The sequence below is a fragment of the Diabrotica virgifera genome, chromosome 8 (assembly GCF_917563875.1).
Source record: "Diabrotica virgifera virgifera chromosome 8, PGI_DIABVI_V3a".
Classification (NCBI taxonomy): domain Eukaryota; kingdom Metazoa; phylum Arthropoda; class Insecta; order Coleoptera; family Chrysomelidae; genus Diabrotica; species Diabrotica virgifera.
In genome coordinates, this window is record NC_065450.1 from 101,037,618 (window position 1) to 101,059,005 (window position 21,388).

The 21,388-nt window shown below is 32.6% G+C and overlaps 1 protein-coding gene across 1 annotated transcript in view; it reads right to left on the reverse strand.

The window, feature by feature from the left end:
- Positions 1 to 21,388, reverse strand: part of LOC114336495 (uncharacterized) — a 165,812-nt gene that overhangs the window by 19,199 nt on the left and 125,225 nt on the right. Inside the window, exons 15-17 of the mRNA XM_028286871.2 lie at positions 17,752 to 17,987; positions 17,355 to 17,659; positions 11,494 to 11,630 (exon numbers count right to left, since the gene is read on the reverse strand). Coding sequence (XP_028142672.1) covers positions 11,494 to 11,630; positions 17,355 to 17,659; positions 17,752 to 17,987 — 678 coding nt within the window. The remainder of the gene's footprint in view (positions 1 to 11,493; positions 11,631 to 17,354; positions 17,660 to 17,751; positions 17,988 to 21,388) is intronic.

The window sequence follows — 21,388 nt, forward strand, 5'->3', positions numbered from 1 at the left end:
CAGAATGCTTAGATGGATGAGTGGAGTAACAAAAAAGGATAAAATTAAGAATAAGTATATTAAGGGAAGTCTAGGGGTACCCCCAATTAATGCCAAAATGAGAAGCATAGGTTAAGATGGTTCGGGTACGTTCAACGTCAAAAACCCTATACGAATAATTGCTGATTTTCATGTTCCTGGAAAGTGTAGGCGAGGAAGGCCAAGGAAGACGCTTAGATAATATATGGCGATAAAGGAAATTTATATTGGTATGACCCAAAATAAAAAATATGGAGATATTAAATTTGGGAAAGCCGACCCCGTATAAAGTCAAAGGGAATGTAAAACATTTTTTTTTAGTTTTTTTTATAAATGTATCATTAGATAGCATTAGGTTTGTTCCAAATAGCGGTCAAACCAGTCAGAAACTATCAGCGAATAGACGACCAGGGCGAGTAGAGGGAATAGCACTGATGACTGTATTATGTTCTCGCACTGGCCAACTGTTTGCTGACGATTTCTGACTAGTTTGACTGCTGGTTGGAATAGAATTATTATAATATCAGTACGTACCTTACGGAACGACAGTTTCTAATCCGAACCTTTGCACCACTTGAGTGGGTGGGGACTGATATTTTAAATGCCAATCAATTAAATATCGGTACAAACATTTTCTCTGAATATATTGAATACTTCTATGAATATATTTGGAATATGAAATATGTTGATTTTGTTTGAGAAATATTCACGGACATACAATTTTTGTCGGTATCTAATACAACATTATCCGTGCTATGATTTTCCATTACCCAAATTGAATTTTAGAGGTTTTACGTCACCGTAAATCGATTGACCGAAACTCTATACATCGTATAACAACCATTAGCGATTTTAAACAGACGTGGAAAGATAAAAGTGTGACATTATTATCAGGAATCTATAAAATTGGCAAGCATACATTACAAAATTCTACAAAATTTCATAGCTAAGTCTGACTCTTCAAAAACATATGTGCAAGGAAATCATTTGAAGTTTAAAGGATCGACTTTAATAATTCTATGAAACACTTTCCAACCAAGTTGTTTCTGCAGTAAAGATCGGAGGACGTAACTCTGGGCTAATGTGTGCTAAGAAAGTGTTTTCACGGATACTTGAAAATAAAAGAACATTTTAAACTTACTCAAGAAAATGGGAGTCAAGACAAAGAAAATGTTGGGACGGTATCAATGAAAAGAGTACCTAAGTAATCATGTGGCTGCTCTATTCTAAACTGCCAATACTCTACTAGACTTGAGCAACGAGAATCTTCAAACCTTGTCGATATTTTGAACTTGCGGAGAATACATCAGATGATTGAACTATGAGATAGTTTAAACTTATGAGATTTATTTTTTGTTATCATTTGATGGTAGGTACATTATAATATGTATGTGTGTATATAGGTTTGTTCCAACACGACCGAGAACCGTCACGAAACGGTAACGCTCCTGCGCAGTAAACAAAATCCGTTCCAACAAAAATATGATCGTCCTCGGATCGTCCTTCCCACTGTTCCAACAAGAATTGTGATCTTTTAGTGACGGTTTCGTGATGACCATTTCAGTAATTGGGCAATAGGGTTTTTCATTGATTGTCATTTGTTTCGAGCTTCTGTCATGTATCACATAATATTAATATATCTACGGCATACGTCTTTGGTTTTTATCATTGGATTACCGTCATCGGACGATAACTGGGCTATACGGTTACGAACATGCGCACAACAAGCGGTACAAGTAGTTCCGTGACGGTTTCTGGACCGTCCAAAAGTTCATGTTGGAACAAACCTTATGTATACAGAGTGGGCCAAAGAAAACAGTCCACCCCGATATTTGGCAGTATTTATTAGATTTTAAGGAAATGAAGAAACAGGTCGATTTTTGATCTAAGGGGGACACATTTTTACGGTACATCATACTGTGAGGACGTTTGACTGGAATAAATTAATTATCTCAAAAAGGGGCGAATTTAGAGATAAATCCTGAGACAGGTCGATTTTTATTTTTAAATTATGACTTTTTCGAATATATATCATACTAATGACGTCATCCATGTGGGCATAATAACGTAATCGATGATTTTTTTAAATGAGAGTATGGATCGTGTGATAGCTCATTTGAAAGGTTATTTAATTCTCCATTCAGTAATATAAACGTTAACATAATTAGTTATACAGTGCGTCCAATTTTTTTTTTAATTTAATTTATTGAGACAAAAAGAAGGAAGTATGTAATTTATTTATTTATAAATACATTTGAGTGCTGTCAGAAAACAGAAAGAAATGTTTTTTGACAAATAAACATTGTTTTTCGCTTAAATTGAATGTTAATACTGCCACCCACCTGTCTCTTAGAAGTTTGAACATCGAATTTAAGCGAAAAGCAATGTTTATTTGTGAATTAGACATTATTACCTGTTTTTCTGACAGCAGTAAAATGTATGTTAAATTAAATAAATTGCTTACATTCTTCTTTTTGTGTAAATTAATTAAAAAAAAAACATTTTTTTGTACATCCTGTATCAATAATTATATTAATGCTTACATTACTGAATAGATGTAACAAACAAGAGAACTTCTGTTGGAGTAGTATTGGTTGAAAAATAAACTCCAACAGAAGTAGGAAAAGAAACTGTAGCTAATATGACAAAAATGAAAATAGCTTCTGCGTTGAAGAAGCCGATGTATCAACAATACTACTTTTGCAGTAGTATTAGGGTGGGAAATGAAAAGACGAAAAGAGTAGGATGAACTAGACGAACTAATAACAGAAGTATGAATAGACAGATGCAAACTAAAAGGAGTTAGATTAGCAAGATATGCAAGAGAACGACAACTTGACACTCAAGGATGGATTCGGCCAATTTGCGTGCCTGTCAAAGACAGTAGATCAAAGTAGATAGTGATGATGACTAGGAAAAAAAACTACAATAAGAATAATGTATAGAATAGATAAAGAAGAATAATTAATAAAAACAAAACAAATCAAGGGCGCCAGGAAAGGATCTTCGATCACTCTCCCAGGTATAAAATATATTAAATCAGTAAATGTAAATATGAAGGAATAATAATAAATGATAGGCAAAATAAGTAAATATTTATTAAATATAATTACTAGATTTTTGACAACCTCTGAGTTAAACAAAGTGAATATTTAGTGACTCTAAAATGACAAAAGTTTAAAACATTATATACAATATAACAACGGTCATGTTATATTCTACAAAATTTAAATACCTCTGACTGATATAGAGGGTACAACTCTCATGAGAATAAGGTAATATCCTTCACCAAATATTTATAGTACGATTGCTACGTACAACTAAGTTAAATATCGAAAAATATGAACAATAATATAAATAAGCCGGCACAAGCTTGACTAAGTAAAATACAACAAAGTGTAGCGGTTACGCCACTAATTAAATTAGTTCAATTAAAATTGCATTAATAATATCCCTCAAGAAATTCCTTGATACGCCTGCGATCGATTTTAAAACGACATTTCTCTGCTCACGCGCGACAAGCTCTTTGTAGTGGAAGCGAAAGTGATTTCTCGATTGGAACCAGCAGTTGGTCAGAAAACTCTCTAAAAGCAGACACGCCGCTAGTGAGATTAATTCTCATTGTTAAATGACGGATTTGGAAAATATGGGATGGGAATAAAACAAATATAATTAAAACGAAATCAATACATCAGCCAATACTATTGCAAACAAATAAATCAAAAAGTAAATATATCTTGGTCACATAGAATCTTCTCCACATATAACATACTCCACATATCTTCTCCACATAGAAGAATAATACTGCCGGCGTGCTGCTATTTTTCCAGTAAGTAATATATTGATATTTGTATCATTTCTTCATCATAAAATACAATACATCATTGTAGATATTCCGTTCGTTATCTGTAGTTATTAATTTTGATTAAGAAATAATTTAAATTTTAAAGTATAGCTCATATCCTTTAAATATTTGCAAAGAAGATAAGGTCATTGTTTTTTCTATTGTCAAACCTTAATTTAAATTTATTTCATATCTTATCATTAGGCTTTCCTCTAATTCTTTTTATAAGGTAATATATAAAAAAGATTTAACGAATATCAGACAGTCTTCGGCCATGCGCATGTCCCTTTCATGTCTGCATTGAAAATAGCTTTAGAAATTTTGACATGACATATACCTAACCCAATGTTTAATCTTTTTGTTTTGGTCCAGTGCAGTGAACCTGTGCTGGTACACAGATTATAATAAAGAATGTAATTAATTTGATAAAATTTACATTTTAGATTCCGTCACTTTACGTCACTTGACTATGTATTTACTTATTAACCTAGAGACCACTTATATTGTGGTAGCAACTTTTTTCTCGGTTTACCCGTAGAGGTTGCCAAGACCATTACCTGATTTGACTGCTACCAGGATTGGATTTATCACCACAGCAGCCAACTAGTTTTGCCGTGCCAAGAGGACTTTCCTATGGACTTTCAACTCATTTAAATAGTGCTGTGCAAGATGTTTGTTTACCTTTTATCTACTTCTGGTTAATTATATATTTGCTTAAACTGTACACTTTTTCGTATGCATATGATCAAGTAAGATACATATTTTCTTGATAGATAGGGTTTTTAGGTCGTTGTTTTGTTCATTATAAGTAATAGTCTTTTGTTCAAATAAATAAAATCTGGTCTTGGTAAATAATCATTATAAATAATTACATATTAAAATTTTATAGGGAATAGGGTTGTTAAAATTTATGTTGAGGTTTTTTTTTAAATAGGGAATATGTCTAATATGTTTTTTTTTCAAATTAGGATATAAAGAGTACTGACCAACTCATTTATATAATTATTATTTTTGCTAGGCGAGATACCTACTTATTTTTTGACAACCGTAGATGTTCTTTTCGTGTATGTCACTCTGGTCGAGTTCATTTAGGTAATATTACTAACTTTTAGTTGTAATGACTTTGTGCTATTCTAACGGACTTTGTTTTTGGATTGTGATAATAATACCTTTGATTGGCCCAGTGGTAGTGTTATTTGCTTGTTAAGTGGCTATTAGGTCCTGTTTGATCTTTACACCACCCACTACCACTGTTATTAAGTTTTGCGTTATATGTTAATTGTTCATATAATACAGTGATTCCCAACCTTTTATATCTGGTGACCCACCTTCCGATGTTTTTTCATATTCGCGATCCTTCCCTCATCCATGATGATACATAAGATTTATATTTATATACGTGTATATTGTTATATGTCATTGTGTGGTCAATCATATGAAATGGAAACGTAGCAAATAGAAAAACATGTCAAAGCAAATAGGAACACTGTCAATGTACGCTGAAATCCGCTCGCGACCCACTAGTAGGTCGCGACCCACCGGTTGGGAAACGCTGATATAATATAATTATAAATATGTTATATACAGAAGAAATACAGAAAAAACATACCTTGATGATGAAATCGAAATCAAAAAGCCGTTATATGAGGACTTTTTACGTGTGATAAGAAATCTAAAACAAAAGAGAGCAGCAGGCCCAGATGAAATCCCAAATGAGCTAATAAAACGAGGCGGAGAAGAACTACAACGGAAAATATACGACCTAATAATAAGGATTTGGAAAGAAGGAATGCCCGAAGAATGGAAAACGATGGATATTTCGGATTCTTAAGAAAGGGGACACCACAAAATGTAACAACTATAGAGGAGTAACACTGTTAAACAGATGCTACAAAATATTGACATCATTAATCAGATAAAAACTCTCAAAACACATTGAAACTAAAATAGGAGACTACCAGCACGGATTTAGAGAGGGAAGGTCAACAATAGACGCAGTTCACATAATCACACAGTCAATTGAGAAATGTTACGAACATGATATCGACTTACCTACATATCCTTTTCATAGACTTCAAGCAAGCCTTTGACAGTTTAACAAGACCCGACCTAATAGAAGACATGAAAAACCTAGATATACCAATGAAACTTATAAAGCTTACGAAAATGACAATGAGAGGATCGACTGCAGCAATAATTACAGATAACGGAATCACCAAAAATATAGAAATAGCAAGCGGAGTACGACAAGGCGACTCTCTATCAACGTCACTATATTTAATGTCGCTATAGAAGGAACAATAAGAGCTACAGAAATAAAAGGTACGATTATAACATCGACGTCGCAACTTGTGGCGTATGCTGACGACATAGCATTAATTAGCAGAAACCTAAACAGTTTAAAGGAAGAATTTATGGAAATACAGTAACTTCCTCAAAGATAAGAAGCTTACTCAGAATACAAAACTGAAAATTTACAAAGCAGCAATTAAACCAGTAATCACATATGGTGCTGAAGTAATGTGTCTGTCACGGAAAGAGGAAGAAAGATTGAGGATCCTAGAAAGGAAAATAATTCGGAGGATAGCAGGACCGCTAAACTTAGGTAATAATGAGTTTAGAAAACTCATGAACCACGAAGTAAGAGAACTTCTGAAAGGAGAAGACATCGTCAGATTTATCAAGGCACAGAAACTCAGATGGATGGGACACATAGAAAGGAGGAATCCAGAAGCCATTATCAAGAAAATTTCCAAATGGAGACCTGTATCAGGCGGAAGACCCAAAACTAGATGGAAGAACCAGATAGTGGAGGACCTTAAGAAGATGCGAGTCAGAGAATGGGTAACCACAAGCAAAAACAGGAAAGAATGGAGGAAAATTGTAGAAGATGCCAAGTCACACAACCAATTGTAAAACCAAAATGTTAATGCGGATTGATTCACCGCGACAAACGAATCGGAAGAGCCCAAAGAGGGCGGCAATCACTCCGCTAAGAGTGTAGATGCCATGATGATGATGATTATAAATATATTTATTATTGGTAAGGTTGGTTTTTTATTTCAGTTTCTGAACCAACTGAGTAAGAAAATAATTAATTAATTAAATAAAGTGAACGTTAAAGAAATTGAAATTAAGAAATATATACAACCGACTTGAATTGGCCGAACAAATGAAGAAGCGAATTAAAAATGAAATACATAGGTACATAAATACAAAGATGAAGTTAGATATATGCCTGGGGAGTTACATACAAAATTGGGAAACAAGCAATTAATATTACAAAGTAAATTTACACAAATAACCGAAACCAATCAAATTAATAATAAAATGTATGGCATACCTTGAGCTCAATGTACCTACTATAGGATTATACATAAGTTTGGGAACTTAATGAACTAATATGTAGGTATATAAAAAACAATTGCAAGCTAAATCTTGAAAAAGTAATTATTAAAGCTGAACAAATGAAGAAGCGAATTAAGAATGAAATACATAGGTACATAAATACAAAGATGAAGTTAGATATATGCCTGGGGAGTTACATACAAAATTGGGAAACAAGCAATTAATATTACAAAGTAAATTTACACAAATAACCGAAACCAATCAAATTAATAATAAAATGTATGGCATACCTTGAGCTCAATGTACCTACTATAGGATTATACATAAGTTTGGGAACTTAATGAACTAATATGTAGGTATATAAAAAACAATTGCAAGCTAAATCTTGAAAAAGTAATTATTAAAGCTGAACAAATGAAGAAGCGAATTAAGAATGAAATACATAGGTACATAAATACAAAGATGAAGTTAGATATATGCCTGGGGAGTTACATACAAAATTGGGAAACAAACAATTAATATTACAAAGTAAATTTACACAAATAACCGAAACCAATCCAATTAATAATAAAATGTATGGCATACCTTGAACTCAATGTACCTACTATAGGATTATACATAAGTTTGGGAACTTAATGAACTAATATGTAGGTATATAAAAAACAAATGCAAGCTAAATCTTGAAAAAGTAATTATTAAAGCTGAACAAATGAAGAAGCGAATTAAGAATGAAATACATAGGTACATAAATACAAAGATGAAGTTAGATATATGCCTGGGGAGTTACATACAAAATTGGGAAACAAGCAATTAATATTACAAAGTAAATTTACACAAATAACCGAAACCAATCCAATTAATAATAAAATGTATGGCATACCTTGAACTCAATGTACCTACCATAGGATTATACATAAGTTTGGGAACTTAATGAACTAATATGTAGGTATATAAAAAACAATTGCAAGCTAAATCTTGAAAAAAGTAATTTATTAAACAAAGTGAATAAACTGAAATGTCTGTGATATGAAACACTATATAAAGATTACTGCCACAAAACTCACTGTTCCCAAACAAACCCAATTTATTGAACGACTCCTAAAAAGGTTCGGTGCTCATCCCAGAAAATTAGCAGACGGAGAGTGCTAAACTCCTTTACACCTGTAGGTCCAGGTGTAAAAACGAAAATGGAGCTGGAACGCCCCAGAAGCTTGTTCCCCAAGTGACTGATGGTTGGAAATGGTTCGACTCTCAGGTGGTATGAGAGGGTTTTTTAAGTTTTCACATGAGTGACTAAAACATAATTCCTGTTTACTTTAATTTTCCAAGTGTAAGTCAAAGGAAAGAAAAAAGAAACTAGGAAAGTGTTTTTAGTACATACAAATAGTAATGTAAAAAAGGCCATTAATCACACAAAAAAATCTCTCATTATTGAATAGTCTTGACAAAATTTGACCTTGACAGAATGTGAAAGAATGTATGTGACAATTTCAAATCACAGACACGTGAATTTGGAATTTAAATACAGAATAGATATGATTTCTTTAAAATAATTATAGGATACTTTTATTAATGATGTTGGAAGAATTCAAAAGAAATTTTGACTTTAGTGTAACCAAAAAACTGAAGATTAGGATTTTATCTGAATATTACTTATAGATATTGGAATGATTAAAAGATACTAAATTCAACTAATACATTTATACATAAGATTTAATTGGAAAGATTATATATGTCACAATGAAATGGAGTAACAACTGGCTGCTATAAAAAGTTAATGTAAAAAAGATATAGGTAGTTACCATTAAATGGTAAATTTTGACGATGATGCTATGCAGAAAACCTCGATAGATTTATTTCTTGGGTTCTTCCAAACACTTTTGAATAAATTTTATGATACATATTTCGAAATTCAAATATTTTAACTGAAACTAGCTTTTATTACTAGGTACTAGGAACTAGGTACCTTTAAACTTGACGACCTAAATTTGTCACATGCCACTCGAACCATTTCCAAACCATGAGTGAAGTCAGATTTTTCCGTCTGTATTTTTATTATATTCTTTGACTCTCTTAAAAGTAAGTACGGTATTGGATTTGAATACAAATTGTACAGTTTTCCATTAAAAAATCGACTTTAATCATCAAAACACGCATTTATAAACTAGAATCAGGGTTGAAAGTCGATTGCTAACCTACAATAAACGTTTCGTTCAGATTAGTCTGAGACGACATTCCCTGATGAAGATGCTATCTTAAATAGACTACATTAAACTGTAGTAAACAAAATACAACAAATAGTTAACCACCTTTCTGTTGGTGGTAGTTAATTAGTCCAAAATTAATAATAAAAATAAATGTAACTGACAAAGTCCAGTAAAATAAACTTCTTGTACATGTGGTAGATATGTTCTTTTCTACGCGACAGTATTTCCTCTTAACAACGAATTATGCTGAGAATGAATTCAGAATCTGTTTTCCGCTAGCGATTACTTATCAAATTTGCAACCTGTAGTCTTATATGCAAATATTACACGGTTGGTTTTATATTAAAAGCGTTTCAGTCGTTTATTTAATCCATTCCTCAGCGTCTCCACATAATTTATAATGTAATTAAGAATGTAATTCATCACTTAAATTAATATTCACAAGGGATTCGTTTTATCAAAGACTGCAGTAAAACCACCTCGGAAGTGCCTTAAAACAGATTCTACATACATAAAATACTATTTATATTTTTAGAAAAAATTTAAGCTCACTTGATCAGGAGCTGCAACTGATCGAAGGTTTGTCCAGTTTTTTTCTGTCACAAAATACTTGAGTACACATCAATTTTTTAGAATACATTGGGGTATTGAATAAACAGTTCTTAACACGTTAACTCACGCGTGACACAGATGCTGTCTCACGGTGCTGTGATCTTGCCGGACCGCGTGAGCAGGTGAAGAGACACGGTGCAATCTTATTTATTAGCCCATTGAATAACGCCGCTTAGGGGAACACTTCAGTGTTTGCGGTTTCAAAATAGGATAATTTGATGTCAAGTTATGAATCATAAAAAAAAACACAGCTATATGTATGCACTTGTACAAATTTTATTCTAAACAAAAATAAAGCTTAGGTGTGTTTGATGATTATTGTAAAATCATCTGCACCTGATAAAGCATTGCTCCCAAACGGGTTACTAATATCCTCATCTGACATTACTTCATGGTATAGTTATCTTATCCGAGCATGTTCAGCTTCAAAAGAAGACATACTTGCGCTATTATTTCTAACAATTCTCAAATTATGCGTTTAACAATTACTTCTAAAGTAAACAGCTCGTTTCACACACTAAGAATTTTGAACGTGCGATGGTTGAAATGTACATATTGGCTCGAGCAATCATATGGAATCTTTCTCCCTTCACCGAACGTTCCAAGCGGTGAAGGGAGAAAGATTCAATATGCTTGCTCGAGCCACTATGTGCATTTCAGTCATCGCACGTTCAAAATTCTTAGTGTGTGAAACAAGCGTAATGCAACATTCGCAAGTAACCCTCAATACCTTGATTTGGCCAAATAAGAACGGACAAGCCATCAACAATCATCGACAACATCTACACTCCAGACCGGGTGAGCCTTCCGTGTCTCTCACTTTTATTGCTACGTAATTGAAACGCAATTGACTTTTGAATGGAAATTATATTGTGGGTTATTTAGGGCCGGTTGTTCGAACGCTAATCAACAATGATCATTATCAAATAATTAATTACTGTCAATGTCAATTGTTAAAACATAATTAATTACAATTCTGAGACTATAATCAATTAATATAACAATAATTATTAACATAATTAATAATAAATCTCATAATTGTAATTAATTATGTTTTCAGCAACCCAAACAAAGTTGACATTGACAGTTTTGGTGACAGTAATTAAATATTTAATAATGATCATTGTTGATTAGCGTTCGAACAACCGGCCCTAAAAGGCTCAAATTTGATCATTTAAATAAAATTAATTTCCGATCCGCAGATCTCATAAAAAATGTCATGCCGGGGCTGAACGTGTTAATTCAACCAAAACCAACCAAACAAAAAAAAATATACATTATTATCTACACTAAAAAATACATAAATAATCCTAGTGAATAAATGAATATATGTGGATGATGAATTACTGGCATCTATTTACTGAATGCATGAAAAAGAAATGGCGCACTGAAAAAAATTGTATGCAAAGACAGCGAATTGAAGCATGTGACACGTAAGTTTCTGATTAAAAAGCAATTGCTTACCAACGTAGTCATTTGCGTCCCCTTCAAGTTTAATTTTAACGCCTTTGGCTAAAAATGCTCCAAAACTTTGTCCAGCTGAGCCTGTCAATTTGATATTAATTTCACTGCCGTCTGGTAAACCACTTTCATTATATTTACTAAAAAACATACAAATTTTTGATTATTTTCCATTAATTATGGTACCTGACAGTAATGGCAACTAATAATGATAAACACAATGGATGGATGACTGTATTATTTTGATACAAATATTTGATTTCTTGCACATCCACGAATAAGACTAAAGCTAACTGTCTACTTGTGATAAACTTTTGAGATTAATCTTAAGGTGTTGTCCATTTGAGATCACTCTGGTCAATTTTTCGTCTCGAGACCAAGACAATTCCGTGTCGACTAGAGAGTCAACACACAGCCCACTGTGTGACTTCATCGTGCATATAAATACATATTTTCATTCTTCAAAATGAACTAGCTAATGAACTTCATGCACTAGCCTTATAATTGAACCGTTTATTGTTGAAAGCGGGTAAGCGCCATTTTCTACTTTTCGAGTTATAGTAAAAAATCCTTCTCTCTTTCTATATCCAAGTCATTTGGTGTTAAAAGGAAGCAAACAGTTATACCTTGCATGGATATAGTTTATATTGCGAAACTGAATATAACACCAAATGATCAAATATAGAAAGAGAGAAGGGTTTTTTACTATAACTAGAAAAGTAGGAAATGGTGCTTACCCCCTTTAAACAATAAACGATTCAATTGCGTATTAGTGTAGGAAACAGAGGTTGAACCTCGCAAACTGGACACAAGTCCGGTTTTATTTTTTTTTTTCTGGTATATCAAAGGGTGCTTATTATGAGACTAACTTTTTCTTAAAAAATTTCGCCCCGGAACCCCCATTTTCATCCTTTTAAAGGGGATAATTTATGGTTTTTGCGAAACGTAGTCCTTAATGTACGTTTTTCAAAAAATTTCCTTAATCGTAATATCAAGAAGACTATAATATTTGCTACTATTTATTCCTCTTCATATTTCTATTAAGGAAATTTTTTGCAAAACGTACAGGAAGGGCTACGTTTCGCAAAAACCACAAATTACCCCTTGTAAGGGGCGAAAATGGGGGTTCCGTGGCGAAATTTTTTAAGAAAAAGTTAGTCTCATAATAAGCACCCCTTGATATACCATAAAAAAATAAAACCAGACTTGAGTCCAGCTTGCGAGATTCAACCTCTGTTTCCTACACTATAGATAGGATATTGAGCAAAAACGAGAAAAATATGTAAAAAAAAGTGTTGGATGAGAAAATGGGTGGATCATTGAATTCCCTTGGGGCCTGTTAAATGAGTTAAAATGAGTTGTTGCGGATGGAGGATGCAAAGCAATTTAATACTTTTACTCGAATGTCTGCTGAGTGATGTGAAGTTTGGAATGCTTTAAGATTTACTAAAACATCAGATTTATGAGAATATAAATTTAAATTGTGTAACTTCCTTTGTATTTCGTTTGCATCATGATTATTAAATTTTATTGAAAACTCATCCTAGAAACTCATTTTTCGCGATTCCTGTATAATTTGTGGTTAACATTTCGTAATAATGATTTTTCTTTAATAATAATAATGCTTTTTAAAAGCAAATCTTCCTGTAGTGTTGATAGTCTATGGATAAAAATTTTTTCTAATCTCCCAGAAAATGTGTGAAGTCGTCATCTCACTAATTAATGATTCTTTTGAGAAAGGTAAATTTTCAGAGTGCCTAAAGACAGCCATCATTATTCCTCTTCATAAAGGTGGTGAAATATCTAGTACCTGCAATTATAGACCTATTCGCGGTGTGCGAGTACTTGGAGGGGATACGAGAAATGATCGTGCGCGAACAGCGGAGAAATCTTGCAACTTTTTTAAATAATTCATATTGTCCATTGGAATTGTCAAATTGACGTATATTTCATATCTACTGTCATTGAAGAAGAAAAATTATGTGTTGCTCACAATATTGATATGATATGCAATTATTATATAAAAGTATATTTCATTAATTTTATTTTGCTTGCAGTACTGCATTTTAATAACTAATTTTATTTACTACATACAATTGTTTACCTTTTAATAACATAACCTAAATCTCATTTTTTCTTCTTATAATTTTTTTTGGGCTACGGCCTTGACAATTATCCAGCAACCAGGACCAATATGATTGGCCAATATAATTAAAAGTGCGAAAAAAGTTGCCGAACTATGAAACCAGGTGGCGCTTCTCCGAACTTGCACAGTCCCAATTGCACTACTACCAGTATTCTCCAAAATTATTGAGAGACTCATAAAAACCCGACTTATGTCCTTTCTCGTTGAAAATAACATTTTATCACAAACTCAGTTCGGCTTTTTAAATAATAAATGCACCACTGATGCCATGTTTTCTGTACTACATGAGGTTTATCAAGCACTGAACAATAATATACGTCAAAGTTTTTGATTGTGTAAATCATATTTTGATAAAAAAACTAAATTTCTACGGAATTCGAGGTATTTCTTATAATTGGTTCCAATCTTACTTGGATGATAGGTAACAACTGGTTAGAGCAAATGATACAGACTCTAGTCTCCAAAACATTGTATGAGGGGTACCTCAAGGTTCAGTATTGGGTCCTCTACTTTTCTTTATCTTTATTAATAACATCAATAGTTTAAAGATCGATGGAAAAATCTTTCTTTTTGCTGATGATACCAGTATCACTTGGAGCAACTCTTCATGCTACTATAATTTCTGATCTACTTACAATAAAAACCTGGTCGTAGATAAAACAGTAGCGTTATGTTATAAAGGAGCTCTTCAGCCCTTACTTCTTAATAACAGACAGATCAGTACCGTTGATTCTGTAAAATTTCTTGGTAATTTTTTAGACAGCAACCTTAAATGGTCCCTTCATATCGATTTGTTAAGAAAGAAACTATCTTCAGCTTGCTAGGCTATAAGATCTGTTCCGAATGAACTCAATTTAGCATCTTCCCAAATAACATATTTTTCTTTGTTCGAGTCGCATCTTCGATATGGTCTTCCTTTTTGGAGTTCTGGTACAGCTGCCCAATTCGATCTTATTTTCACATTACAAAAAAGTGCAATAAAATATCTGTTTGGCCTCAGAAGAACAACACATTCAAGAAGTTACTTAAGAAGTTTTTTAAACATGACTGTACAAATTTTCCTAATCCTGTATTAATTTGTTATAATAATTTTTTCCTATACCTAACCTTTCATGTCTACGAGCACATGGTCAGTTTTAAATACCTATTTCTTTTTTAACTTACATATATGCTTTTAGTAATCAAATTATTTAACTAGTCCCCGTCACTATTAATTTTATTATATTACTTTGCCAATTGCTACTATGTATTTACGATTATTTGGCAAAGGCTCGTTTTGGGTTTTACCTCTTGATATTTGATATGTGTTTTATCTTCTAGTTTTTGGATAAAATCTACCTTTCTCCTTTCGGGAGCATGAAGCCCCATCGCCGGCGATGCACTACAAGGCTGACAACTACAACCAAGATGCATCTCTACTAGACTGCAGCGATTAACATCACTAAGACTGTAGCTGCATTAACCTGAGGTCGTCCATCTAGCCCAGGTCAAGAGAAGTCGACAGCTGTACCATTCGACATCAAGGAGTTACCATCGAACCAATAAGCCATAAGTATAATCAAGAATTGTTAGTTTTTGGCAAGAATCTGAATATATTAATTTGTTAATGCATTTAATAAGTCATATTTTTATTATATTTTTATTGAACAATGAACATTATTAGTTAAAGTATTGTTTTGTATTTAAAATTAGGACAAGACGAACACACCTTGGGAGACTGAGCTAGGCCAGGGTGAACGCTAGCTATCTTGGATGATTGAAGTATTATTATTGGTATTATTTCGATTATCTGGGGTAGTTTATCGTTCTTCGTTACAAACTATGCAAATAAATGTAGCAGAAAGTCTAACGACAAGCAAAATAAGAACGAAGAGAGAAGATTAAAATGGAGACACTATCTCTCCAAAATTATTTACTCTCGCACGAGAAGTTGTGTTCAAAAAGTTAAATTGGAAAGAACGCGGAATTAAAATTGATGGCAGATTTTTAAGTCATCTAAGATTTGCCGATGACATAGTACTCATAAGCAACAATCAGAGGAACTAATCTACATGCTAAAGAAACTTAAGCAATTATCTGCGAAAATCGGTTTAAAAATGAATTTAAATAAAACAGAAGTAATGACAAAATCAAAATATCACAATCGACTTGGAAGATCGAAGATGGAAGTGAGATCGAAAGTGCCTAAGAATTTATATACAGTAGAACCCCGATTATCCGTGCTCCTCGGGACCGAAGGGTGGCACGGATAATTGAAAAGCACGGATAATCCGAACATGTATTCCTTATGTATAATACATATGTACGTATACACATACATGTGTACCTACCATAAAAAATTACAGAAAAAAAAATCTTTCATTATGAGTCTCTCTTTCGACATATAGAGTTTCTGTCAAGTGATTTACGATGACGCTATTTTAATAAAACCTCAAAAACGCAACTTTTTTTTTTTGAAAAATGGCTTTGGCAGAGCCAATTAGCCAGACTTGTTTCTGATTGATTGCAGATTCATAGTCATAAATTTCTTATAACATAAGTACATTCTACAATTTTATTTTTATAGATACATTGGTACATTGTGTAGCTTTTTTTATTTTGTTTTTTTTTAATTATTTTACTGTGTTTTTTTTAATATATATTTTAATTTGTGCGAAACACTTTTTTTTATTTCTTTTTTTTTCTATTCTTTTTTATTTTTGTTCCTTTTTTTTTTCTTTTTTTTTGTTTATTTTTTTTATTATTTTATTTTGTGTTTTTTTTAATATTATTTTTTTTTATTTTTTCAAACCACATTAATAAATTATGCCTATTTATTACATATTACGTTTACAACTTGTATTTACATAATTTAACATGTTTATAAATGAGATGAAGAATTTCCATATCATTTGTAAACACTAAGTTTTTAGGTTTATTGGGAAAAAACATTTTAAATCATTTAATTCCTTATAAACGTAACTTAAGTAATAGAAAATCATAGCACGGATAATCCGCAGCACGGATAATCCGCACCAGGATAATCGGGGTTCTACTGTACATATTATGTATAGGTCACACGATCAAACTAGACAAACAGAATCAAACGGCAGAGATAACTAGAAGAATCCAAATGACTTCGCAGCAGTAGGAAAACTCAGTGTTATGTTGAAAAACAAAAATATACCAGTAAATCTAAAAAAAAAGTTGTATTCTACCAGTTATGACCTAAGGAATGGAGACCATGACAGAGGGCCATTACATTACAGAGGGCCATCGAACGAGTTATGTTAGGAGTATCTCTGAAAGAACATATACGAAATGAGGACGTGCGAAGCAGGAAGAAGGTGGAAAATGTAATTGGAAAAATTGCGAAAATTAAATGGAATTGGGTAGGACACGGGGCACGGTAAAACAACGAAAGGTAGACGAGAAACATTGTACATTTGAGATTACGCTAGCACGGTCGTAGTAGAGAAATACCACAAAAACGATGGCTAGACGGCATCAAAGCAAAAGTGGGTAGAGACTAGCACCAAATAGAACAAAACAGAAATGTGGAGAACACATTGTGAGGCCTTTGTCCAGGGGTGGATGGAAACAGTGTGAAGAAGAAAAAGGAGGCTTTTGTTTGAAAACATTCAAGCAAGCATCCAAGCAAAATTTTTAGATGATAAAGATAGAAAAAGATGATAATACAAATAAAATCACTGATATCTAAAATTCAATAATATCTTACCGTGAAATATGGTAACTCAAAGTAGATCCAAATGCTCTGGCTTCGTTATGAATCTTCATTTCAATATCTACCCTTTTATGGGTACCATCAATTATAGGTTTGGCTTTGGCGATCAGTTCATTATCCAATCTATGTTCCAATTGGAAGTCTTGAGCCACAGAACCTCCCTTAATATTGACACCAGGTCGCATATGTAAAGCGTTTTGCAAAATTAGATTGAGGTTTAGAGATCTGGCTTTTTGTGATCCGTTTTCAACAGCTTTGAGAAGGTCGGTTCGGCCAACTAATTCTTGGTAGGTGCGGATCTAAAATTAGGTAAAAATATTGTTGCTTTACTAATCTGATTTTCGTTTTTTAAAGATAATTTGAATTTATAAGATTTCATATAAAAACTTACACCAAGATTGGCCATATGTGCTCGTACTTCTTCAGCAAGCATAAACAAGTAGTTTATAACGTGTTCAGGTTGGCCTGTGAATTTCTTTCTTAGCACAGGATCTTGGGTAGCAATTCCAACGGGGCAAGTATTTAAGTGGCACTTTCTCATCATGGTACAACCCATAACAATGAGCGGGGCAGTACTGAAACCTATCTCATCAGCTCCTAGTAAAGCAGCCACCACTACATCAAAACCTAAAAGCATGTAACACGTGATATACAGGGTGATTCATTAAGAATGTCCAATCTCTGAGTTACAGATTCTATGTAGACCTCAAAATATTAAGATTTGACCTAAATCACTTAAATAAAATGTGGCTCCTTACTAAGTTTTATTTAAAAATTTAATAACTATTTTTACCCAGTACTTTAAAACTATTTGACATATCCTTGTCATACTTCTTAGAAAGTGTAGTTACCGTACATAATAAGTACTGGATATAAATAGTTAATATTTATTTAATGGGGATGTCTGATTTTAAAATTATTTGTATTCAGTACTTTAAAAGTATGTATTTGAAATATCCTTATCATACTTGCCAAAAAGTGTAGGTACTGTATGCCCTACTAATTTATGTTAAATAAACGTTTCTGGCTACTACCAGAGGCGTACAGGGGAAAGTGAATGGTTGACCCTTTCCAAATCATACGTCACTAACGGAATTGCTATTTTAGCAGAATCTTTAGATTCTCCAATACTTTCTATGTAAATAATATACTCTTCGTTCGTAACGATAGAATCATTAGTTTTCGGAATATTTGAAGTTAAAAATGAAAGAGAGCCAATAAGAGAGAGAAAGTTAAAACTGGCCATCAACAATTATAATTCACTCAATTACAGGATAATAGAAATATATTTTACTTGAACTTGACTGACAATCTGTTTTATATTTTTTTGGCATTAGGTACTTTAGAACTGTCTATACTGTCAATACATAAATCATAACTATAGAATAACATCTACTTTTAATGTTGTATATTCTAACACTCTCCCTCAACATGAAAAGTAGATAAGCTAAACAATAGACCATAACACAAAATCATACAATTTTGGTTTATTTCTAACACGCGTAGGGTAACGCTTAGATTCTTGAACACTATCACTATTTCTTTCTTATCTACAGTCAGAAAAATGAAAGAATACCCATGAACGATCACATCAATCACTTATTTTGTATTTGATGTCTTTTTCTATAACGAACGTTTGTCATTTATAGAAAACGACAGCAAATACAAAATAAGTGATTGATGTGATCGTTCATGGGTATTCTTTCATTTTTCCGACTGTATTCACTTCTTGATTTTCACTCGCACTTTCTACACTTTCCATATTTTCAGATTCTACAATTTCATTGATACCAATTTTCACTTCTTCTGAGTTTTCATTTACACTAAAACATTCTGACTGATTCTTGTTCACTGATTCGGCTTTAACTTCAAAAATTCGCGAACTGCATGTAACCTCAGGTTTAAATCGTACGTCGTGGCTTGATACGATTCTTCTTTCAAATGGAATCCATATTCTAAAACCATCCATGTCATTTACGTAACCAACCAAATAACCATGTATCGCCTTATCAAATTTACTGCGAAAATTCTTGTTTACGTGAACATAACATTCAGTGCCAAATATTCTTAAATGTCTCAAACTTCCAACTGGCTCTCCATACCACAATTCATAGGTACTTTTATTCTCAATTGATGGCTTTCCTGTGCGATTCAGAAGATACGCTGCAGTATTGCATGCTTCTGCCCACAATTCTTTGGACAACTTGCATGGGTTTAACATGGAACGAGCACACTCTACGAGTACGAGTGATCTTCGATCACTCTCCCAGGTTTCTTACACTGCTGTCAAATATTAAATATATTAAATATATAGGTAAATGTAAAAATAAAGGAATTAAGAATAAATGATATGCAAAATAAATAAACATTTATTAAAAATAACTACTAGATTTTTAACAATCTCTGAGTTAGACAAAGCATATACTGTGACTCTAACATGACAAAAGTTATACATGACAAAAGTTATATCTAAGATAACAACAATAATGTTACCTGTTACAAAATTTACATAAGTACCTCTTACTTACATATAGGGTACAACTCACATGAGAGTTCTACCAAATGGTTATAGTACGCTTGCTACGTACAACTAAAGTAAAACCCGAAAGATATTGAAAATATATAAATAAATAGGCACAAGCCTGACGAAGAGAAAATACAATGATGAATTAAGTAAATGAATTAATAAAAGTTATAAAAAGGAAGCTAAGATAAATACCGAAATGATGACCTAAATTAACCGAGCAAATGGAATAAAGCGAATAAACAATAAAATATTTGGGAAACAAGCAATTAATATTATAAACTAAATTTACCGAATTACATAAACCAATCAAGCAATAATAAAGTATAATAACCTAATTTTCTAGGGTTACTCCTGTGCACAAGAAGTTACCGTAGATACAAAGTTTGGGAACCAAATACACTAATATACAAATATGTCATATAAAAAATAAGCTAACTCTGGAAAAAAAATTCATTAACATAGTGCATCAAATAAATGTCTGAAATATAAACACTATAGTTACTCAAATCCACTCAAACTTAAATGTTCCCAAACAAATCCAAATGACTCTTAAAAAGTCCGCTACTGCATCCAAAATGAGCACCTGGATGGTACGAAATGGTACCTCCTGTATGTCCAGGTGTAGAACGAAAATCAGGAGCAGGAACGCCCCAAGTGTTTCCCAAATGACATACTCCCAGAGTGACTTGACTGTGGCTGTAATGGTTTCCCTAGATGGTCAAAGGGGCTACGACTTCACATTCTGGTATCTCCAAAATGGCTAAAAAACATTCCCAGTTTTATTTCCCATATAAACATGAGCAAATGGTAAAGAGAAGAAATAAAAGAGAAAACTTTTTTTAAGAAAAAAAAGTGACCATTAAATAAAACAAAAACTAATCTCAGGTAACCTTGAACTATTTTGAGTGTGAAGACATGAACAAATAATGACATTGAATTTGAAATTGGAACATAGAATATGATTTATCTGAGAGAATATATTGTAATATTGAATTTATAAAAATATTGGATGTTCAATAACTTTAAAACCTACTGGGAAGTAATGATAATTATTTCCAATATTAATTTGAGGACTTCAGAAATGTTTGGTTATGTAAAAACCCAAAACATATTAATATACTTATAATTTCCCTTAAATGAATATTAAATAAAATCAAAATAATCCACATAACTTCACCTAATAAATGGACTAAGAAAGTTTAACAATGGGACTAATATTTTAATATTCAAACCTAACAAAAAATTATTATAAAAAAAAAAGGATTTTATTACCGGTGATTTTCATTCTGATTCCAAAAGGAGTTGTGTTACCCACATGTCTCCCTAACTCCAGACAACCCTTGGTGGTAACTTTTTCACTTTAAAACTGATGTTGAATAAAATAATTATGATGGAAATCCACCGCCATTTTATGGTACCAACTACCCACCTCACAGCCACAAGTCAAGTAACGAACATTCCTCTCACTTCAAAGTGGAGAACCTCAAACGACCACAGAACA